The sequence below is a fragment of the Macrotis lagotis genome, chromosome 8 (assembly GCF_037893015.1).
Source record: "Macrotis lagotis isolate mMagLag1 chromosome 8, bilby.v1.9.chrom.fasta, whole genome shotgun sequence".
Taxonomy (NCBI): domain Eukaryota; kingdom Metazoa; phylum Chordata; class Mammalia; order Peramelemorphia; family Peramelidae; genus Macrotis; species Macrotis lagotis.
Genome location: NC_133665.1, coordinates 109,063,931 through 109,088,639, shown reverse-complemented (window position 1 = coordinate 109,088,639; position 24,709 = coordinate 109,063,931). Strand labels below are relative to the sequence as shown.

Genomic DNA, 24,709 nt, shown 5'->3' with positions numbered 1-24,709 from the left:
TGGATTTGAACTCAGGTCCTCCTGACTTCAGGATTCTCTATCCACTGCACCACCTAGCAGTGCCCCCCCCCCCCAGTTTGTTTGTTTTTTCCCCATCCTTCATTTTCAAAAAGAATCAATGACATCACAGGTAATGTCTTGACTTATGCAGGAACTGACTTTAAGTGAGGCAGAGTTGCACAAAGCCATCAGCCTCATTCTCTCTTTCTGAGGCACCTTAGGCCAATGGCAAGACAAAATTCTAGTTACTTTAATGATGGACCAGTTGAAGAGGATGACCTTGGTGTCTTCAATGCCTGACCAACCTCTAAGCAATCCACAGTACCTACACTTCAGCTGTCTTCATTGCCACTGGAACAAATCATCCTCATTTACCCATTCTGCTGTTAGAAGTTTTCACATGCTTAGGATAGATATCCTGCTAATTCGCCAATGGGTTGAGACCTTTCAATTACCTTCAACCTGGTTTAACCCAACTGCTAGGCTAGTGTGGACACTGGGGTGTGGACACTCTGCATGCTACAGCCTCTTGGATATACAGGTGAATACCGAAGAGAGGTAAAGCAGCCCTGAAAAAAGGCTTGGGAAGTCCTCACACAAGAGTTACTAGTCCTTCTGAACACCCTGTAAACCCTGGTGATACAAAATACTAACACTGAAAAAATACTTATACAAAAAGAGTTTAAATTTTTTGCAGGAATCTGAGGCTGCTTTACTTGCTCAAAGTCACTCAATGAACCAGCTGCAAAGAGGAGATGTGAATCATAGCTTCCTTTTCTCAGTGTTCATGACATACAGCATGTATTTTCTTATTTCAGAGCCTGTCGTCCCACTTTTCTTTCTATTAGGTAATGTTTTCTTCCTTCTTTCCAACTATCCATAGTTGAGACCTTCATTAAAGGCTGGTCAAATGCATGTTATACCTCTCTGGATCTACAGTAACAAACATACAACTTGACAATGTTTGTTGTTGTTGTTGATGATGATGATAATGACCAAGATGGTTTAAAAAAAAACACCCAGGAACTCCCTTCAGACTTCTGTAAGTTCCACTGACAAACAGATTAGAACTGTAGAAATTATATCCCTAGTATCTTGACATAAAAAGAAATTCCATCTCAATGAAGTGCAATGATGACCAAATATGTTCCAAGATTCCTAGATTTTTTCCCTTACCATCCCTGGGGCTTCTCTCCTTTTAGTCCCATCATGAGCCAACAAACTTTCAGTCAGCTCATCCTCCTTTCAAGTTAAGATTCAGATGCAATCTGTCATTTCTATCCTTTCAACAGGACACAGGTAGGCAAGTACTATCTCTAAGTACCAATCTGTAAGACTGGTTTAATCTTTCCACCTTAATAAGAGCCTTCCACACTCACAATGGTGTATCATGAATCCTACTTAGGAAGTCTCTAGGGGTGACTAGGTGGCACAGTGGATAGAAAACAACGGCCCTGGAGTCAGGAGTACCTGAGTTCAAATCTGGCCTCAGACACTTAATAATTACCTAGCCACGTGGCCTTGGGCAATCCACTTAACCCCATTGCCTTGCCAAAAAAACCTAAGAAAAAAAAAAGAGGAAGTCTCTAAAGGCCTGGTCACAAAACCAAGTGGTCATAAAGCAATTTCTGAAAGCAGCAGTTTTGGAGATTCTCAGAATGACTGACCTCTGTACAAATCCTTCCAGAAGGCTATGGAGAACATGGCTTCGGTATCGCATGAGGCGAACATCCTGAGGGGTGCTGTCAATACACTGCCCATTGAGAATGGGGCGCTCAAACATGTTGCTGAATTCCTGCCGAGTGCCAAGGAAATCAGGACGTACAAAGTCCACCATACACCAGTATTCGATGAGGTTATTCTGAAGGGGGTACCCAGTCAACACCACCCGACGGCGAGACCGAATATTTTTTAGGGCCTGTGATGTACTGGCGTGACAGTTCTTGATCCGGTGCCCCTCATCACAAATCACCACATCAGGGCCAGGGCGGGAAAGGGCCTTCTCAATGCCTAGAGGGAGAAAAGAAAACCAAGAAACAAAGATTTTTTTTTCAGCACTCTGAAGATGAAAACTAGATATCAATCTAGTCACTGTGCACCAAATGTGGAAGACGGACACAAAAAATTTCCTGCTTTTCAGCTTCCTTTCATGAGCAGTCTTTCTCCAAAAATGTAAGCTCTTGGGAGGATCAGAGCTATTGTTTTTTTTAGTTTACATTTGTATTCTCAGAACTTATAACAATGCCTGACAGAGTAAATACTTAATAAATCCTTGCTGACATCATCTTGTTGACATCTATATTTGGTTTCAAGTTTTCATATTTTATAATCAATATGCTTTCTTAACCATTTTTTTTTAGGTTTTTGAAAGAAAAAAATCTATAAAATTCTCAACTTCCTTTTCTTGTGTTAATATAAGAGGAAATCCTAAGCACCATTTTGACTTCTGTTGATGTTCAACTGTGTACTACGTAAGCTTTATCTCAGTGATTTTTCATCGTAGCCCCTCCTGGCAAGTCTAGGATGTCACAAAAAAGTGGAGAGGTTTTCCTTCAAACCACACAGCTAGCAAGCATATCAGTAATCCCCAACCATCTCTTTCAACCAGGCCACACAACATTCCCACTTATTAATAACACAAGTAGGGGGAGGCCACCAACCTTTCATGAGTTCTTGTTGTCGGTCCTCCTCATCCAGGTCGATGATTACCGGACAAGCAGGTTTCTTGGTTTTCTTCTTCCTACCTGTGGCAAAGGATTTCTTCAGGGAGAGGAGTCGGTACATTTCATACCCCATCAGCAGCACCCCGCCCTCTGACACCCAATCAGTCACCACTTTAGCACGAGCAGCCGTCGTCCTACAAAAATGAACAGACAGAAATGACTACTGCTTTTTCAGATTCCCCAGCAGCAGTCACCAAAACAGACACCTACAGAATAACACTTATTTTATATCTGTGATGCTAGAATGGCAATGACTTCAAATATTAGCTAATACTACATAAACATAAGGTCAGTTGCTCAAACAACCTGTTGTTCTCCCTCCCACCATTCTTTAAGATAACACTGTTACTGAAGTTAAGTCAGGTTATTTAAAAAAGTTAACCAATAGGCCCAAGGACACACATGATACATCTAGAAGATCAGCCATGGAAAATCCCAGGCTAACATATAAGATTTCCCCAGAAAGTATCTAAAAATAAAATTCATGTCAGAAATATAGTACACATCAGGCGGGGAGGTAGGAAGGCACATCCAGCAAAGATCAGTGAGTGAGCAGAAAGACAATTCCAAAGATTTGTATTCTTGTAATTTAACAAGAACTGGACAGCAATAACAGTTCCCACTATACAATGAAAGCTTTACTATGAAGGACAGACTTTGGCTGGGAGATACTGCCTCATCCAGGGCATCTGAAAGGTGGGAACTTATATTATTCTTGCAGGGTAGAGGAGATTCTTTGGTACTACTAGTGAAAAGAGATGTTTTAACTTTTCCTTTCCCACCTTTCCCAATGATTCCTTTCTTCCCCTTGCTCCATACCATCTTTAAAACATCAATCATATCTCTTGGAAGCTACACTTTTAGTTAAGAGTAGGATTTAAACCAATTGCAGTAGAAATGAAATCATTCTCCAAGAAGAGAAACAGAATTTCATCTTTTCTCCCCCTCTCCCCCACATTTAACTGCCCATCTTCCAAGAAAGAAAAGGAGAGAAGAGGAGAAGGGGAGGAGAAGCAGACCCTTAGGGTCATGAACTTGGCCTGGAATGGACCTTAGAAATCATTTAGTTCAACCCCCTAACTACCTATGAAGAAGCTGCAGCTCAGAGAGGCTGTCATTTGCCACAGTTCTACCGGACCCTAAGCAAGAATGAAGACTGAAGCCCAAGTCCTCTGACTCCAAATCCAACTCTCTATACATTGCATTAGACTTCATGAAAGCTGACTATATCTTATAAATCTGCAATTTATGCATTATCTCACAAAGCAAAACTGAGGTAAATCAGCTTGGCCTTAGGGTTTGATCTGACTTTCTCAACAGAAGGATGGATGTTTGGAAAGGCGATCTGGTCCTATCTTATAAAAACAAGTTATTTTCATTGTAATCTAGAGAATCTAACAGAAAACAAAGTTTGCTGATCTAACGAGCAAGATTACAATCCAAGTTCTGCAAGTTTTATAACCATCAATAATGAAATAATGAATAACGAAACCGATAAGTTGAATTTCAAAAAACCCCCAACAAAATAAGTTTTATCAAGTACCTCCAATGTGCCAAGCACATTTTGTTCTCTACAGTTAAGCTGTACAGTGAGGAGCTCCATATTTATCATGCCAGATCTCATTACTAGAGCAGTACATGGGAAAACTATAGGCATGCACATTTGTCATTTATGACATTCCCTCAGAAACCTCAACCACCACAAAATTAAGAATCAATCAATAAGCCTTTATTAAGCACCTACTCTGATCCCAGCATTCTGCAAGGCAGATACAAAGGCAGAAATTAAAGAGTTCCTGCCTTCAAAGAGATTACATTCTACAGGAAAAGACTGCAAGTGCAGTTAGATAGCAGTTTATCTAAAATATAACTCTAAGGTCATGTTTAAGCTAGCACAAGAAAAGCCTCAAATAAGAGGAGGTGGATATGAACTGAGATTCAAAGGAATCAAGAGATTCTAAGAGGCAAAGTTGAGGGGAAAGGGTACTTCAGGAATGGGGGTAAACTGGACAAAGGTGCAGAGCCTGGGGAGAGAAATGTTGGCTATAAAAAACTCAACTTGGGCTTCCATTTATTGCTGTTACTGTTGCTGTGTCAAAGCGTCAAAGGGGGTTGTATAATAAAACCAAATGGGTACGTGAGGGTTAGGCTGGGAAGGGCTTTAAATGCCAACAGAGGAATCTGTTCATCAGGGGAAGAGACAATACCTATGTTTGAGGAATTTTGCTTTGTAAGACATGCATAGAGAACAGATGGGAGAAGAAAGACAACAACATGAAAAACATTTAAAACACAAGATCAAAGTCTACAGTTACATAAGAGTGCAAAGTAGATGAAAAATTAAATAAAACTGATATATAAAACTGTAACTTAGACTTTACCAAGAAACCAGGGATAGAACAGAATTTATTTTAAGAAAAGGGCAAATAGGGGTACCTAGGTGCAGTGGATAGAATACTAGTCCTAGAGTCAGGAGGACCTGAGTTCAAAAGAATTTTGACACTTAATTTTGACACCTCAGACACTTAATACTTACTTAGCTGTGTGACCTTGGGCAAGTCACTTAACCCCATTGCCTTGCAAAAACCAAAAACAAACAAAAAGGGTCAATAATACACAGAAGAAACAAAAGATAATCGGGGAGGAGGGTAGAAGATGTAAAAACAAAACACTGTTGAGCATCAGAAAGAAGTTTGAAGTTTTCCTACTGCCTCAATGAAAAAATGCTGATTAAACTGAATTTAAAATAAAAAGATGTTGAGCAAACAATTGAAAGGAAGGGAAAACAACAGGTAAAAAAATTAAGAGACCTACTTGTGTTCATCATTCAAAATATGAACTTTAAAGTGGCGAGGCTGAATCTCTTCAGGTTTATAATCAGCAGATAGAGCTTCAGGGGCTGGCAGCCACATGTTGAACTCTGCCAGCCAGTTCTGAAGAGTATTCACCTGTCAAAAGTAAAACAAACAAAAAAGGAAGGGGGAAGGGGAGAGAGAATATTTAAAGAATGAGTCCAGAAAGGATGTTATTTGCTACAAGTATCAACATAGACTCTAAAACGTAGAAAGTATGTGGCTCCTGTGAAAATGATCTTATTGTATTTGCTATATTCTGTATTTATTAATAATAGCTCCTATGATATCATCTATAAAATGAAAATGTTTGAAGAATCACTCCTTCTTCCAAAGAGGTTGGAACAATGATAGTGGAATATTTATGATGCTATGGAATTTAAGACATTCTCACTAATAAACAGTTGCAGACAACACTCAGTTACTTTCAACCTGCTCAGTAGCAGTTACTTCTATAATGAACTAACATTGAAGTTTTTTTTTAATTATACTACAGAGATCAGTACATTCAGGTACAACATAAGCAATTAAAATACCCGTTTATTCAAGGCTCTAAGTGTTAAGAGAAAGCCAGCAGATTAGAAAGAATAAAAAGCATTTTGATAATAAGTTACACAATAAATGCCAAACATAGTAGTTAGCCTAGATCTAACTGGCTCCTTACCGGTACGATAGCAAGGACAGTCTTGGCTTCCGTGTGTCGGAAGAGGACATCTAAGAAGGAGATCACCTGTAGAGTTTTCCCCAAACCCATACTGTGAGCCAAAATACAGCCAAATCCACTGCTGGTTTTAAATCTCTCCAGGGACTCCACCAAGTTGTCATACAAAAATCGGATTCCACCAATCTAACATAAGACAGAATCACAAGAACAAGGAATGACAAACAACGTAAGTGACAAATAGTAGAGTTTGAAGTTTTCCTTTTTTCTAGGACAATAGTAAAATCAATGTTGTCAGTAAGATATCAGAATAGATATCTACTGTCTGTAATCAACATTTCACATCATCTTTAAGCAGATTATTGCTGGGAAGCAAACATGAGAGACCAAAGATCAAGTTCTAAGCCAAACATTTACTATCACTGACCTTTGCAGGTCTCAATTTTCTCTGTAAAATGAGGATAATATCTCTGTTAAGTACCTCAGGATCATTATGAGAATTCAAGAAAAAAAATGTAGGTGCAATAAAATTTAACTTTTTATTATTGCTAATAATCAAAACAACAGTTTACAGGGGAGATTTCTTTGAGAATACCACCAAAAACTCTTCCATCCTTCCAAAAGGTGTGCTGAGTTTGAAGAAGAATTTAATCTGGAGCCAAATGAGTTGGTGGGACTTCAGCTCGGCTGTGTACTAAACCTCTGTGACTCTGCATTACTTCTGCAACACTTCTGAGTCTCAGTTTCCTTAATTGTGAAAGACTGAGCTAAATGAACCTCAATATCTCTTCCTGCTCCATATTCCATAATCCTAAACATAAAATCTTAAATGTTGGAAGGGATGTCTAAGGTCACTAATTTCAATTTACCACTCAACAGAGGAATTCTTTCTAAAGAATTCTTGGCATGTTCAATTGAATTGTCAGCATCAATCAATACACCTCTAGTGACACAGTATTTCACTAATTCCTTGGGTAACCTATTTCATTCTCAGGCAGCTCCAGTTAGAAATTTCTTTTCCTCTTTTTAACCAAAACCGCCTTTCTTAATTACTATCCCTGCTTCTGGTAGAGAAATACATAGAAAAAGTTAATTATTTTCTATATAGCTGAGCCTTTTAACTATTTGTAAAAACCTACTCACATCTCTTTAAGGAACCAGTCATACAAAACAAATTTCCTAATCAGCCCCACCCCTCTGTTCCCCAAACTGTTCCTGATACTTTTCTATTTTGGGGGGGGGGCTTGCAAAGTAATAGGGCTATGTGACTTGCCCACAGTCACACAACTAGGTAATTATTAAGTATCTAAGCTCAAATTTGAACTCAAGTCCTCCTGACTCCAGGGCCATGCTCTATCCACTGTGCCACCTAGCTGCCCTTTTTCTTTCTTTCTTTGTTTTTTTGGAGTTCCTGTTGCTTCCATCAGGATGATGAAATTTAGTGAATTTTATGTTATTTTAGAAGACCAACAGATGAGGGACCAATGTGAGGAGTAATGCCAGCATCAATGAGTATCCCTTGAAAGGAAAGAATTAGAGAATTCCAAGACTTTCAATACCTGATGAGGTTTCACTGCACGTGCCAACTGTGGGGCTAGGAAAATATTTTCCTCATTAGGTGGATGGTTGATGTTGACAATGACCTGCCCCATAGCATCTGACTGATTTAAGGCATCATTCACATGGGAACCACTGCTCTCTTCAGTGGCATCACCATCCCCTTCATTGGTAGAATCACTACTGTCCACGATTTGAAGGGCCTCATCCTCTCCAGAGCTCAGTTCAATCACTTCTGAAATACCAGGAAAGATTAAAGGAGATATTTCAGTGATCATTTTCAAAATACAAGAAAGGTATAAATTTCACTCTTTTTCTCTTCTCTTGATTCAAGCTGAGGTAATGAGGCAATTCACATGTAAAACAGAAGACATAAGGAAAATGTAAATAGTCAGCCTCAAACTGAAAGAAGCAAGGATGGTGGAACCTTCTCAATTTAGATATATTTAAAGGATGCACAATAAGCCGAGATAAGAGGAACATAACACTTCTTACCATCTTTAATGCCATGGAGCATTCCCTTTGTCTCTTCCTCACTGCCACTGCTGGTGCTATCCAAACAAATAACTTCTTGGGCTAAAACCTGAGGGGGGAGCTGGGAAGCATCACCTGCTCGTAAAACAATTTCCTCTGGAGAAAACAGCAATGATTGGAAAACAAAGTCAAAGGTACAGTATTTCTCTGGGACACAATGTCCTTGCTTTTGACTCTTTTTTTCTAGTTTCATTTCTATCACTAAGCTTTCATCACTAAACAACAATATCTTGATCAGATCTCATCATTCTATTTCAAATCTTTATCTCTGAAGAGGTTCTTGATTGCCAATGATATTCATCTCCCCAAGAAAAGTGGTAATAATATTCCCATGGGAGAAAGGTCTTGGGACCACAAAACTATATAGGGAAAGCTGAGAAAAATCTCAACTTGGAAGATACATTTTAAATTGTCTTCCAGGCTATTTTAAAGGATTTGTTCAGTCTTTTCAGACTCTTCATGACACTATTTGATGTTTTCTTACAAAGATACTATAGTGGTTTGCCATTTCCTTCTCCGGTTTATTTTACAGATGAGAAACTGAGACAAATAGGGTGAAATGACTTGGCCAGGGTCATATGACTAAAGAACCTGAGGTCAGATTTGATCCCAGGTTTTCAGGTCTTTAAGTCTTAGGTTTAGTGCTCTATCCACTGTGCCACCTAGTACAGTACTTTAAAAATTGTAAATCCAAATAACTATCTCTCCTACTCCTCTTTTCTATATATTTTTCTGATTGTCATCTTCTCCCAACAGAATGCAAATTCCTTGAGAGAAGGAATTTACTTGCTGTCAGGGATTTGTATTTCTAGTACTTAAAAGGTACAATTTCTGGCAAACAGGCATTTAATATGGTCTATCTATCCTTAACTCTATCCTATTAACCTCTAAGGATAAAAGCTTATCTCAGATCTCAGATCTCTACCATTATTGAAGTCTAAAGCTCTTTAAAAAAAAAAAGCATTTAATGCCTTAGATTATGAATTTAGACCAGGGGTTCCTCATTTCACTACAAAATTCCTATAGAATGCTACGTATTTTATTTGAAGCATTTGAAAACACTATTCTGGGAAGGATCCAAGGGCTTCACTAGCCTGCCAAAGGGTCCATGACACCAAAAAAGTTAAGGGCTCCTGGTTTACACATAGTTAATATCAGGCCATCTCTTTTTACCTGGGAGGTACTCTAGTGGCACAGTAGGAATTGGAGCAGGATAGTCCTTTCTCTGTTGTTCCAGCCGTTTTCTTCTCTCCAGCTCTTCCTGTTGAGCTGCTTTGGTGACTGCCTCTAATTGATCCTCCCGTAGCAGCTTTCTAAGCATTCAGATAAATAAGAGAACAACATAATAACATTAATTTTTCTTATTAATAATTACTAATAAGAAATCATTTTAGGTATATTCATGAATTCAACTAAAACAACTTTATAGCTAAATCCAAAGTAGGAAATGACTACTGTGCATTTAAGTGAAAAGTAAAAAATAAAAGAGGTTTTCATATTTATTGTATAATTAAGTATGAATTTTCCCCACTTCCCTATCATTAGTAGGCCAAGGAATGGAACTTGGTAACATGGTGGAAATCCTTGGAACCCTTGGTCATAAGGGAAGTCCACACCTCGACAAACCTCGATAAAGAAAGAGACACTTCGTATAGTAAAAGCTACCATTTTGACTGCAGGCGAGATCTAATTAAGAATGAAGAATCTCTCAGAGTTCTAGAGTTCTTTTTTGTGCAAAGTTGAGGGGGCGGGGGGAGAGAGAAGAGAAGTCTTATAATCGTCTCCAACTATCATTTAAAGCCCTAGACGCTGAGTAGAGGTCCTAAAAAGCTAAAGCAGCCCCAGACTAAATTCTGGTAGGGCTTGCTAGTTTTATATAAGCATTACAGGGCTGGTAATGATCAGCTTGCATGTTATCCAAGGACAAGTCTAGCTAATCTGGAAAGGTTCACCAAAGGGTACAAAGTGGTAACATTTTTCAGTCATAGCAACCTTCAGAAACCAAATATTCTCTGAGTTGGGGAGAATACTTCCCTCAGTAAATTATATTCTTAAATTACTGTCATTTAGTATCAAGAAAGAAAATTAATTTCCATGTCTACCCTCTTGCCTCTTAAAAAAAGAAAACAAGACTTTGGAGCAGAGATTCAGATCCAGGACATTTCCCACCAATTCTACTTTGCCTCATTTAGGCCTCTGATAATAAGAATATGCCCACATTCCCCAGATATGATTAAGATAAATTCCCTTTTCATCAAACTCTTTAGGCAACCAAGACCCAAATGATTGAACACATGTCGTGGGAATCACCTGAATCATCAATTAAGAACCATATCAAAGATACTGTCTATAAGTTTCTCTTTTAGCATCTGAGAGATACTTGCCCTGCTAGTAAGACTATTATTAATATTATTAGCAACTCCAGTCATAGAAATGAATTTACTAGTTGTGCTGGGATACGAAGAGCTGGATGAAGCAATACTAGATCAATTTTTTTTCATAACTCTCCCAAGCATCTTAGAAAACTCACCTTATGTTTCTCCTCATGTGGGAAGGTTTCTGAGCCCTCTTTTTTTTGGTGTCCTCAGAGGTCAGGCTCTTGCGCTGGTTCTGACCAAGACGCTCTGCCCTTTTGCTCTGAGATGAGGTAGTTGAAGTAGAGTGCTGCCATTCCCCATCTTCCTCAGACTGGGTATGTTCAGTGCCATACTTGCCTTCTCTGGGCTGGTCTAAAAATGGAGTAAATAGAGCAGATGTCGTGTACCAGTTTCTATTTTGCTGTTACAAAGTCCTTGCTTAGGAAGGTAGTAGAGGCTATAGTACTGGTCTGGAAGTTTCTGGTTAGCCTAATTCCATTAAGATGCTAAACAGATAGTGAGAGCATCATTATTGATCTTAGAGCTCCTCATCAGAGATAAACTCTATCCAAATAAAAAAAGTTGCTCCAAACGTTGACACTGGGGTTTTCCTGGTGGGCAGAATAAGATATTAATTATAATAACATAATATGGCAAAATGTAGCCAAATTCATACAAGCAAACCCATACTCTCATACTTCAACCTCATATGACACTTGAGTCACACAGATACTTTGTGCTTTGCAAAGACAAGGGATTCAGAATCCATCTTTAGGACATGCTATTTTATACTCCAAGTTGGTGCTCCAGTTCCCACTCTCAGGGCGGGCCTACCCTTCTTGACAGTTAGTTTTTTCTTTAATTAGCCAATACAGACCCATTGCATTAGTGCTTCCCAGTCACCTTCATACCATGCCATCCTCCTTCCCTAGCACCTTCTTCCATCAGCTATGCAAACAGTGATTAATCTATACTACCATTTCTGGAAAGGATAAATTAATTGCCACAGGGCTCTATTGACCATACTTGTGACTTCCCAGTACAAAACATCTCTTCCTGGACACCACTCCTCTAATGTCCTCCTCTATTCAAATATAAAATTCCCAGGTCTAAGAGCTATCTTTATTTTTTTATCTCCAGTGTCACTATAGTGCCTGGGAGAAAACACACACATAAAAAATGCTGATGTTGATCAGCATGTTGATCCAATACTTTATCATCCTAATATTAGCTTACATTTAAAAAATGATTTAAGATGGACTTCCTCATTCCATCAGTGCAACAACCAGGGCCAATTTTGGGCTATCTGTAATGGAGAATACCATCTGTATCCAAAGAAAGAATTAACTTTGAACAAAGACCAAAGACTAATACCTCCAAATTAGAAAAAAAAAAAAACATTATCTTATTATGTAATTTTACTATCTCATATTTTATTTTTCTTCCTTATGGATATGATTTCTCTGTCATCACATTCAACTAAGTTCAATGTATACCATGGAAACAATGTAAAGACTAACAGAATGCCTTCTGTGGGGGGGCAAGAATGGGGGAAAAATTGTAAAACTCAAAATAAATAAAATCTTTCTTAGAGAGAGAGCTTAGTGAATATTTCAAAAAATGGTTTAAGTTTTACAGTATCTTTCATCTTTACAATACCCATCAGTAGTCCAAATATGATTACTCCTCTTTACTTTTTAAAATGCAATTTTATTTTCAGTTCCAAATTTCCTACTCCCTTACCCATTAAGGCAAGAAAAGTAAAACATATTACAAATATGTATAGTCATGTAAAATACATTTCAGTTAGCCATGCCCTACCTGCCCCTACCCCCCCAAAAGAAAGACAAGAAAATATGCTTCAAACTATATATATCAGTTCTCTATTTGGACTCATGGTTGGTCATTATATAGATTAGAACTACCAAGTCTTTAAAAATTAGTTATCTTTGGGGCAGCTAGGCAGCTCAGTAGATAGAGCACTGGCCCTGGAGTCAGGAGAACCTGAATTCAAATCTGACCTCAGACAATAATTGCCTGTGTGAGCCTGGGCAAGTCACTTAACCCCACTGCCTTAAATAAAATTTTTTAATAGTTAGTGATCTTTAAAATACTGCTGTTACATTATAAATTATTCTGATTCTACCCACTTTACTTTGTACCAGATATTTCCAGGATTAAGTTTTGCTTTTTTCTGAAATCATTCCCTTCATATCTTGAAGTACAACAGTATCCCATCACATTCATATATCATAACTTGTTTAGCCATTCCTCAATTGACAGAAATTTCAATTTCCAATTCTTTGCTACCTCAAAAAATAGCTATCAAATATTTTTGCACATATGATTACTTTCCCCTTTCTTTGATCTCTTCAAAGTATAGACTTAGCATCAATACTGCTGAGTCAAAAGGGATCTATAGTAAACTGTTTTGAGGGGCACAGTTCCTCAGTGTTTTCCAGAATGATTAGACTAGCTCAAAGCTCCACCAACAGTTTAATACTGTACCTTTTCCCCACATCTCTCCCCCCCCATCATTTGTCATTTTCACCAATCTGATGGCTGTGAAATAGTACCTGTTTTAATTTATATTTCTCAAGTATTATTATTATCATTATTATTATTAGTGATTTAGATTTTTTTCACATGATTAATGACAGCTTAGAACTCTTCCTTGGAAAATGCCTATTCATCTATCTTTTGATTTCTTGCCTATTAACACTTTGATTAATTAGGAATAGTTCTTATAAATTTGACTATTCGTTAACTATTTTAGAAATGAGACTTTTTATCAGAGAAACTTGCTACAAAGATTTCCCCTCAATTTTCCTCTTTTCCTCTAATTTTACCTGTAGTGATTTTAGTTGTATAAAAACTTCTTAATTTTATATGGTCAAAATTATCCATTTTATATCTTTTGAACCTCTATCTCATTTGGTCATGAACTCTTCCCTTATCTATAGATCTGACAGGTAAATTCTATCATATTCTACTATTATATTTATGATATCATCCCTTATGTTTAAATTATGTACCCATTTTGGCTTATCTTGATATACAGTGTGAGATACTAGTCAATGGTTGGGTGAGTTTCCAGTGAATTTTTGTCAAAAAGAGTCCTGACAGCTCATATCTTTGGGTTTATCAAATACTGAATTCCTTGATTTTGTATACTGTATACCTAACCTGTTCCACTGAAATGTCTGTTTCTTAACCAGTACACAAATAGAGCTTTTTCTACTTTTCCTGGCTCTATAAAGTAAGTCTATGGTAGTTTAATTGACATGACACTCATCAAGTGAATTAATTTAGGTAGTAGTGTTATTTTTATTATATTAGCTTGTTCTATTCACTAGTAATTAACATTTCTCCAGGTATACACTCTGCCTTTATTTGTGTGAAAAGTGTTTTGTGATTTTATTTATAAAATTATTTTGTATTTCCAAGGAAGCAGGATCGTAGTCTCTCTCATTCTGCTGGGTTTTGTTGATAAAAATAGCTTTGTTTCCTCATTTTCTATGCTTATTTCTTCAATTTCTTGACTTTTTCATTTCTAGTATAATATTGAATAGTAATGATAATGAACATACATCCTTGTTTCATTTTTGATCTTGCCGAAAAGGTTCATAAGCTTATACTTGTTACGTCTAATGCTTACTTTTGGTAATATTTATTATAAGGAAAGCTTCATTTATTCCTATGCTTTCATATGGTATGTGTGCAGTGTTTTGTTTTGGGTTTTTTTGGCAAGGCAATGGGGCTAAGTGATTTGTTCAAGGTCACACCCCTAGGTAGTTATTAAGTATCTGAATCTGGATTTGAACTCATATCCTCCTGACTCCAGGGTCAGTGCTTTATCCACTGTGTCGTGTATCCACTGCTCCCCCAGTGTGTTGTTTTAAAAAGAAATGGGCACTGTATTTTCTCAAAAGTTTTTCTGCATTTATTGAAATAATCATGTTGTTTTGTTATTAATTCTATAAATTATGCTTATAGTTTTCCCAATATTGAACCATTCCTGCAATTCCTGGTAAAAGTTCAGTCATAACGTATGGTCACAATGTATGATGTTTGCAACATTGTTATAAATTCTTTGCAAGTATTTTGCTTAAACTTTTTGCATTAATATTCATTAGAGAAATTGGTCTACAAGTTTTCTTTTTCTGCTTTGACCCTAATTTAGGTATAAAGACCTAACTGCATTACTGAAGGAATTTTAGACCTTTACCCATTTTTAAAAATAGAATATGCAGTACTGGAATTAATTGTTCCTTAAATATTTGGTAGAATTTGCTTGGAAGTAAGGCTAGTCTCAGTTTTTCTCTCCCTAAGAGAGTCCATTTATAGACCATTCAATTTCTTTTTCTAAAAAAATTTGAGTATTCTATTTCTTATTCTGTTAATTTGAGCAATTGATTTTTAGATTATTACTCTTTTACAGACTAAGAAAATGAAGTTCAATGAGGATTGTTCATGTGGCTATGATTCTAGTCTCCTAATTTCACACCCAAAGTTATTTTCCATAATACCATGCTATTTCTCACAGAGGTATTCAAACTCACAGATTTATGGACAATGGAGAAACTTTTGTAATAGACTATAAATTTATAGTAATAATTTGCAAATATATATATTATATATATGTAGGTTGCTAAAAGGGAAAGCAGTGTAGTATAATGCAAAGAATACCAGAGTGGTAGTCAAAATTTCTAGTCTCAGATCTTTTATTAAACTAGTTATATGACCTTGAATAAATCATTAGCCTGGTCCAACCTCACTTAATGCATCACAAAAAACATTTACTACATGGCTCTTATGAATACGGCACTGTCTTGGGCTCTAAAAATACAAAGGCAGATGTGATATTGGTATATGATGGAGAAGGCAAGCAAATAAATAAACAAACAAACAAACAAATAAATAAATGACGCAAGGGAATGTAAAGTAAGCCCAAAGAGATAGAAAGAAAACTTAGAAAAAAAGTGAAATGACTTTCATCTGTGGGATAGTAGTGGTTGTTGTTGTTCAGTCATTTCAGTTGTGACCCATCTGGGGTTTTCTTGGTAAAGATACTGGAGTGGTTTGTCAGTTCCTTTTCAGCTCATTTTACAGATGAAAAAAAAAAACTGGAGTCTTCCTGACTTGAAGCCCAGAACACTCTCCACCATGCCACTTAGTGGTGGTGGAGAGAATTAAAACTGCAAGAAGGTGGCATCTGGGGCAGCTAGGTGGTGCAGTGGATAGAGCACTGGCTCTGGAATCAGGAGTACCTGAGTTCAAATCTGCCCTCAGATACTTAATAATTACCTAGCTGTGTGGCCTTAGGCAAGCCACTTAACCCCATTCACTGCCTTGCAAAAAAAATTAAAAAAAAAAAGAAAAGAAAGAATCAATGCTATATATATAAAAAAGAAGGTGGCATTTGATTTGGTTTTTCTAAGATCAAAGGGAGATAAAGTGGAATGGGAATTCATTAGCCTAAGAGATAGATTACGTGATCAAATGCACAAGGTCAGAGGCAGAACAGGCCACTGTAAGTAGACAACAGAAGTGAAAGAAAATATGAAGATAGGTAGGGACCTGCCAGTCAATATTTTCTATTTGTCTCAGGAGACTTAGGGAAAGCCTTTTAGGTTTTTACCTCCCAGAAGTGCAGTTCCTACCACGTCCTTCCTAAAAACACCACGTTAGCATCTGACTGACCTGAGGATCAAATCCAAATTGTGCTCTATAAAGCCCTTCACAACTCTGGCTCCAGGTTTGTTTTTCTGGGATGATTGCATAATATTGCTCCTCTCAAATTCTGTGCTACAACCAAACTAATACCAAGTTGCTATCCTTCCAGTACACACCATCTTTTTCTTGTCTTTGTCCAGCCAGGTCCTGCTGACAAGCTTGGAATGTTCTTTCTCTCAACCACCTCTTTCAACTATCAGCTCTCTTTCAAATCAATCAAGTTTTACTTATTACAGAGCTAGTAAACTAAGGGAAGGGACCTGATTTGCACACTAACACAACGTTAAAAGAATACTCTTTTTGAGGGCAAGAATAAATTCACCCTCATATTTGTAAAGTAAATGTTTACTATAGTGCCTAATACCTTATGGTATTATAGAAACTTAATAAATGCCCATTAGTTAGTTGAGTGAATGCTATAACCAAAATATCATATTAAGATCACTTGGTCATTTTATGGAAACTAGACTAGAGAGGAAAAAGGAAATCTGATGTCATCTAGTCTACTCCCCTCATTCCACAGATGAGAAATAAACCCCAGAAAGGCCATGAATTGACCTAGGTCTCAACAGACAGTTTGACAGGGCCTAGATTCTAGCCTAGGTGCTCTACTGGGGAGTCTACTCTAGGGAGTCAAGTGGCAAGAAGAAAAATCAGTTTAGTAGCTATTCTTATCTGACTGGGCATGATTTCAGGGAGAGCAAAGAGATTCTATGGGAATAGAATCACACTTGACCACAGGTTTAATCTGGGTTCAAGGAAAGCAAAGAGTAGCTAGGAACCTAGAGTATTGAGAGGGTGGTGACAGTATAACAACAACATAATACTTTTATACTATTTTATTTGTTTCCCAATTATAAGCAATAGCAGTTTCTACCTATCATTTTCTGTAAGGTTTTGAATTTTACAAATTTTCCTCCACCCTCTGTTCCCTCCCCCATCACCCCACAGAAGGCAGTCTGGTAATCTTTACATTGTTTCCATGTTATTGATCAAAATTGAATGTGTTGGGAGAGAAATCATAACCTTGAGGAGAAAATAAAATATTAGAGTTAGCAAAATAATGTAGTACATAAGACAATTTTTTAAAAAGAAAATTGAAGGTAATAGACTTTGGTCGAACAACATATTATTATTAGAGAAAGGGAAAATTTTGGTGGGCAGAGTAGAATTCAACGTGAAAAGGAATGTGTGGGGCTAGATGCTGTTTAGGATCCTTTTGAATTCACATTTACTTCGAATTCACATTTACTAAGTGTCTTTCATCTATAAAACACTGCTATGTCATAAGAGATAAAAATATGTCAGACAATAACTGTGAAAACTGTAAAAAAGAAGTTTGACTGGTAAGGTGCCGGAAGAAATTTAAAGAGGAAGATAGGCTTAACAGAAAAAATAGTACCCCAGCCCAGGTGAACCATGCATGAAAGAGCAATTTCAACAGGTGGGGCAAAGCAGCTCATTTCCAGGTATGATGATTGTCCTTCATTCTCAAAGAAAACTATGATATCAGGGAGGTGATGCCATGACAAGCACATGAACTGGATTTGAGTGAGGGAGGCTGTGTTAAGTCATCAGCCTCAATTTCTCCTCCAGAGTCGTCTGGGTTCAGTGACCAGATATGAATCAGGACAATTGGAGATGGCTCTGGATGTGAGGTATAGGTAGTGGTCTGAGCAAAGTGACAAAAATGCACAGAATGAGAGAGGGGGATTGAAAATGGCCCACTTTGGAATATAGAGTATGTAGAGGGGAGTAATATAAGGATAGTAAATTGGTTGGTGAGTGATTATAGCAAGCCTTGAACATCAGAATAAAGAAAGTTTTGAGGTAAAGGATTGATATGAATTCTAAGTCTACAGAGTCAGGAAACTGTATTAAGGGCTAGTCTATGCTTTCAGATACCACCAGAGGATGCCAGAAACTCATGAAAATAAACAGGTTGTCTCAATAATAATCTAAACAATAGAGGGACACTGATTCTGGATTGCTGGAACTGCCCTACTTCCCTAAAAAGCATCTTTCACTTCTCAGTGTAACCTGAATCTTGTCCTTAAAGACACTCTTGGAGAGGAGTCTCTGGACTGGGATATACAAGGATTAAGCCCATGACTTCAATCCCACAGGCCACTTTCTGCTGAGTATTTCTGCCTATTGATAGGTCCTATTGAATCAAAGATATCATCAGGATAGGACTGGAGGGGTGGGGGAATGGAGTTTCCCCACTTTTGGCTAGTTAAACTCCTACAGAGATTCTCTCCTGGCTGTTCTACTAGTAAGATATCTCTGTTCCAAATCCTCTGATTTCTTTTAAATCCCAATAAAAATTCCATTTTCTACAAAATGCTTTCCCCAACACTTCTTAATTTCAGTGCCTTTGGTCTCTTAATTATCTCCTATATATAGTTGGCTTTGCATATATTTATTTACACAGTCTCCTCCATTACATTGTAAGCTTCTTGAATTAAGAGACTGATCTCTTTGCCTCTTTTGTATCCCTAGCATTTAGCACAGTGTCTGGGCATACAGTAAGCAATTAATAAATGTTTATTCATTGATTTTCTTCACTCCCTAATTATTCCCAATCCCACTGTCTTCTCACCTAGGCCAAATCAGACAATAGGAGTGGATTAACCTAGGTGACAGGAGGGAGCTCTTATTTCTCTCTTTTCCCCTCAATTCAAGTTCAGGATACTGATTAAATTAACAAGCTGTTACTGAATGCCTATTTTATAACAGTGTGCCAGACATTGTGAGTTTACAACTCAACTGGGAAACAACTGTGCAAGAAGCAGCAACCCAGAAGAGAGGAAACATCCTTCTAGATTGGAATCAGAACCACTTATGAAAACTTGCTAAAAGGATGATCATTGGTAAAAGTGTTAACCTCTGGGGCAGCTAGGTGGCACAGTGGATAAAGCACCAGCCCTGGAGTCAGGAGGACCTGAGCTCAAATCCAGCCTCAGACACTTAATATCACCTAGTTGTGTGGCCTTGGGCAAGCCACTTAACCCCATTGCCTTGCAAAAAAAAAAGTGTTAACCTCTCCATCCTTGGTTACTAAAATTTATTTCTTCAGTTTCTTCATCAAGGAAATTGCACTCTCTTATTAAACTTCAGGCATTATTACAAAGAACTACAACAGTAGTCCCTGCCTTCAAGAGGGTAGGGATGAAATATCTATGCAAATAAGTATGATAAATAACAAGATACCATGGAAAGGGCTCAAAGCCCAAAATAATATAAAGTACAATTTATGGCTGGAAGTTGGAAGGGAAGGAGTAATCTTGACTAGTGGTGTTAAAATGCAGGTGCACATGGACTTAGAAAACCACATATTAATATTATTTATGTTCTATTGCATTTCTACCTATTTTATTCAGTATTTCCCCAAGTAAATTTTAATCTAATTCAGACCATCTCTGGTATAGACCTTGGAAAGAAGAAAGAATAGAAAGGGAGAAATGGGAAAGATAGTACAGGCAAACAAGACATATTCAGGACTGTCATGTTTCTAACTCCTAAGATAAAAAGATCAGATATTAAATCAAGAAAATCAAGCTGTTCCCCAGCTCTATCTATGCTTCCATTCAATAGCTCTGATGCTAGCAGACTGTCCCCATGATTAATCATGAGATCACAGATTTAGAGCTGAAAGAGACTTGAGAGTTATTTTGTCTAATATCCTTGTTTTACAGTTAAGGAAATGGAGGCCCACAGGGGGGCCTCAGCTGCAGTCTGGTATGGAGACGGAGTTGATCCCTAAGCCAGGAAGACAAAAATTCAAGTACTGGTTCTGATAGATCACAGGTGTGTAATCTCAACAAATCCTTTAATCTCTCAGTGCTCCCAGAAAAATCTCTAATAACAGAAAAAGCAGATAGATTGGGGAAAAAAAGGTCCTGGAGTTCCTCCCTCAGTTGGAGACTTCCTACACTAATGAAATTTCAGGTCTAGTAAAACAAAGATATCAGAAGTCTGTCAAGTGTCCTTCTTAAATGCTCACTGTGGATCAAAAGATTCAAAGATGGAAGGAACCTTAAGAATCATCTCATTTAGCCCCTCATTTCACAGATAAGTATAATAAATAACATATAGCACCTATTATGTGCCAGACATTGTATGAAGTGCTTTACAAGGGAAGTGACTTGTCCAAGACCATAGAGATCAGAGTAATTATTTCAAAATAATCAAAGACATAGCATAAACTAATCCATGTTCATAGATCTCCAGAAATCTGTCCATGAACTCCTTGGAAATTTAAGTTAAGAACCCATGACATAGAAAACAAATAGCAGAACTAACCTTTAAACACAGGTTTTGGGAACATAACCCTTGCTTTTATACAAAGGTAATACAAAAATCTTAAAGCTTATTATCCTGTGGATGGAAGACTGATTTTATACTCCTGAGGTTCAAAATGATGGAATGGAAGTAAAAGATGGGGGGGGGGGGGAAGATCTAGATTTTACGTAGTTAGCACTGGCATCCTTGCAAAGGGAGTTAACTTCCATCATTTGGATATGGCCAGGCCAAAATATAGATCAAAACACTGTACAGAAGGAAAAATAGGAAGCTCCAAATCAGAATTGTAAGACTTACAGGTAATTCCTTCCCAGTTCTATCTGGTTTATTATACTCATCACTCTTCTAAATGAAGTATAACAAGGGACAGAGCTAAAAGACTGTTTATTTAAAGAAGGAACCAATCATTCCTTCAGGTTATTCAATAGTCTAGGATCCTCCCATCCAACTCTAAGAAAGAGGCAATACTTAATAAACGTTACACAATTCATTTGTGTATTGTTTACTCTTTCCTTATAAGCCCACTTTTGTTAATCTCCCTGCCTTTTGAGAGGAAAGGCCATCAAATTCCTCCTCCTCACAGCTGCTAAATATCAGATACCCCTAGATATTCAGACTCCAAAGAGAGGAGGATGACCATGACCATTACCAATTAGCTGCTTTGCAATCTGGAAGCCAACTGCTTTAAAACATACACTATTGTGTGGGTCAAATTCCAGTCTTAGCATGTGCTATTTTCTTTATGTTCTGTTTAGCTCCACCCCAGTGTTTAAGACCCCCCCATTAAATGGGAACCCACTGCTCTGGTCCATCTCTAAGGGCTATGTATTTTTTTCTTACATGATGCTGAAATATGCTAGGATCCCTGTAATTTCCACTCATACTGATTCTAAGATCAAGAACAAGTCTCATTCCTTTCTGCTAGAGAGCCCTTTAAATCTTTTCTTCTCCAAGTGAAATCTCTCCAGTTTCTTCAAACGACTCTCATGGATCAGTCTCTAGAACCCTCATCATCTTTAGCAGGTTAACAATGCTCTTCATAAAATGTGGTGCTCTAAAATCAAAATTGTATTCTACTGTTGTCTGACAAGTAGAGTACATCAAAACTAGTACCTTCATAGTATTGGCCACTATACTTTTTTTGATACAGAATAAGGTTATGTTAGGTTTGGGAAATGCCATATTAGGCTATTACTTACAGTCCAGTATAAACTACAGCACTTTTTCATTAGAACTGTTTTATAACCATTTCTCCTCAGTTCCCATTCTTGTGTAACTGATTTGTAAAAAAATTTTAGGACTTTCCACTCATTGTATTCAATTTTACCTTATTGTTCTTAATCTAATTTCTACCTTATTCAATATATTAGCTATTCTTTGTGTCAGCTGAAAATTTGATAATCACATTATCCTTCATTTCATAGAAATCACAGAAACAATGTGGATTTCAGGACAATGGGGCATATATCGAAAGACCTAACTTGAAGCTGAAATCAACACATCAATGACGACTCTTTAGCTCCAGTCATTAAACTAATTCTGAAACCACACAGGTATAAAATTATCTAGTTCCTCTGTCTCTCTGTCTCTCTCTCTCTGCAAGGCAGTGGGGTTAAGTGACTTGTCCAAGGTCACACAACTGGGTAATTATTAAGTGTCGGGCTGAATTTGAACTCAGGCCCTCCTGACTCCAGGGCCAGTGCTTTATTCATTGTGCCACCCAGCTGTTCCTTAGTTCATGTCTTTCTATCTTGTCCACATGATAATGTGAGAAACTGTCTAGTGTTTTGCTGAAATTCAAGTGTATTAATTCTATGGTATTCCACTAATCTACCAGTCTATTAACACTGTCTGAGGTTGGTGTGACATGAAATGTTTGTTTGGTTTTTTGTTTGTTTTTACAAATTTTATAATGTTTTATTTTTGTATCATCTTCCTTCCCTTCACCCCATATTAAACATATCATACCTCATAGAATCCCATCAAAGAAAAAAAAAAGTGAAAATCAACAACAATTTAACAAAACTGACCACTTTCGTCTGACAGCAAATACACTGCTCTACAACCACAATCCTCCACCTCTGTAAAGAGGTGATGGTGTTATGTTTTCCTGTTTCTTCTTCAGTTCCAAGCTGGGACATTCTAATTACACAGTATTCAGATTGGATTATTAAGTTTTTATTTATACTAATGCAATCACTGTGAATATGGTTTTCTTATGTCTTTCCATACTTCTCTGAATTCTTCATATTTATTGTTTCTTCTATCACATTCATGAGGCATAATTTTTTATTTAAAATTTTTTTTATTTTTATTTAAGACAATGGGGTTAAGTAACTTGCCCAAGGTCACACAGCTATGCAATTATTAAGTTCCTGAGGCAGGATTTGAACTTGGGTTCTCTTCACTCCAGGGCCAATGCTCTATCCACTGAGCCACTTACATGCTCAAATGCATGATTTTTTAATTCTATTTCAGCTTATGGCATCTACTGTGTTTAATGGTTTCAACAAGTATTGCTATGTGGGGCCTTTCTCTCCTTGACATCTTTCTATATACATGCCTCAAAATGAGTCTAAAGGGGTCTAAAAATAAAGTTGTTTTAGTCACCTTTTTCTTAAAAAAAATTCCAAACTACTGGACCAATTCACAACTCTGCAAAGCTATATATTTTTTTAGGTTTTTTTGTAAGGCAAACAGGTTAAGTGGCTTGCCCAAGGCCACACAGCTAGGTAATTATCAAGTGTCTGAGATAGGATTTGAACCCAGGTACTCCTGACTCCAGGGCCACTACACCACCTAGCCGCCCCCCCAAAGTTATATTGCTATGTCTCTCTTCCTGAAGATTCTTCAGCACTAATTATTCTAATTTTCCATCATCTCTGCCAATTTGCTAGGTGAAAGACAAAATCTCAGTTGACTTGAATTACATTTGTCTTATCATTCAGGACACTGAGAGAAATCTTTCATGTTGTTAATAACCTGTAATTATTCTCAAGATTCTTGGTCCTGTTATGTTTTAGAACATTACCAGAAATATTTGGATGAGATTATTTTTCTCATCAAAATCTTCCCTTCTGATCCTATGTCATTAAAAGCTTTTGATTTTACATTATCAAAACTATTTTCTCTTTCTGTGATCACTTTTATTTCTTGATTAAAAATTTTCTCGGGGTGGCTAGGTGGTGTAAGGGGCAGCTAGGTGGCGTAGTGGATAAAGCACCAGCCTTGGAGTCAGGAGTACCTGGGTTCAAATCTGGTCTCAAACACTTAATAATTACCTAGATGTGTGGCCTTGGGCAAGACACTTAACCCCATTTGCCTTGCAAAAAAAAAAAACCTTAAAAAAATAAGAATTTTCTCTTGGTCCCAGATATGAATGGTGCCTTTCCCCATCGAGGAACAAAAAAAAAAGTTACATATATATGAAATATATATCTATCTAGCAAAACAAATTTCTAAACTGGCCATCTCAAAAAAAGTCATTCTACATTTTGAGTCCTTTATCCTTAGATATTAGGTAAAGGATGGTATGTTTCATTCATTCTTTCAAAGTTGTTTATATTTTAACATATCTTCATTTTATAAATTTTTCTCTTTTCAGTTCAATTCAATCTGCATCAGCTTATACAAGTCTTCCCAAGTCTCTTTAAAACCATAGCTTCATTAATTCTTAAAGCACAATAAAATGGCATTATATTCCATAACTTGTTCTTCCCACTCCCCAATTTATGAACATTCTCCTCAGATTTCTTTTCTTTGACACCACTAAAAGAGCTAAAAACATTCTTAGAGGGGCAGCTAGATGGCACAGTGGAGATGTTTATATTTTAACATATCATCATTTTATAAATTTTTCTCTTTTCAGTTCAATTCAATCTGCATCAGCTTATACAAGTCTTCCCAAGTCTCTTTAAAACCATAGCTTCATTAATTCTTAAAGCACAATAAAATGGCATTATATTCCATAACTTGTTCTTCCCA

At 37.1% G+C, this 24,709-nt stretch overlaps 1 protein-coding gene across 10 annotated transcripts in view; it reads right to left on the bottom strand.

The window, feature by feature from the left end:
* RAD54L2 (RAD54 like 2) overlaps positions 1–24,709 on the bottom strand; it is a 248,935-nt gene that overhangs the window by 27,893 nt on the left and 196,333 nt on the right. For all 10 annotated transcript variants that reach the window (XM_074198071.1, XM_074198070.1, XM_074198075.1 and 7 more), the window contains 8 exons: positions 10,858–11,056; positions 9,501–9,640; positions 8,289–8,423; positions 7,796–8,028; positions 6,240–6,422; positions 5,538–5,671; positions 2,661–2,857; positions 1,668–2,010 (listed from right to left, as the gene is read on the bottom strand). In XM_074198071.1, the coding sequence (XP_074054172.1) occupies positions 1,668–2,010; positions 2,661–2,857; positions 5,538–5,671; positions 6,240–6,422; positions 7,796–8,028; positions 8,289–8,423; positions 9,501–9,640; positions 10,858–11,056 (1,564 nt within the window). The remainder of the gene's footprint in view (positions 1–1,667; positions 2,011–2,660; positions 2,858–5,537; positions 5,672–6,239; positions 6,423–7,795; positions 8,029–8,288; positions 8,424–9,500; positions 9,641–10,857; positions 11,057–24,709) is intronic.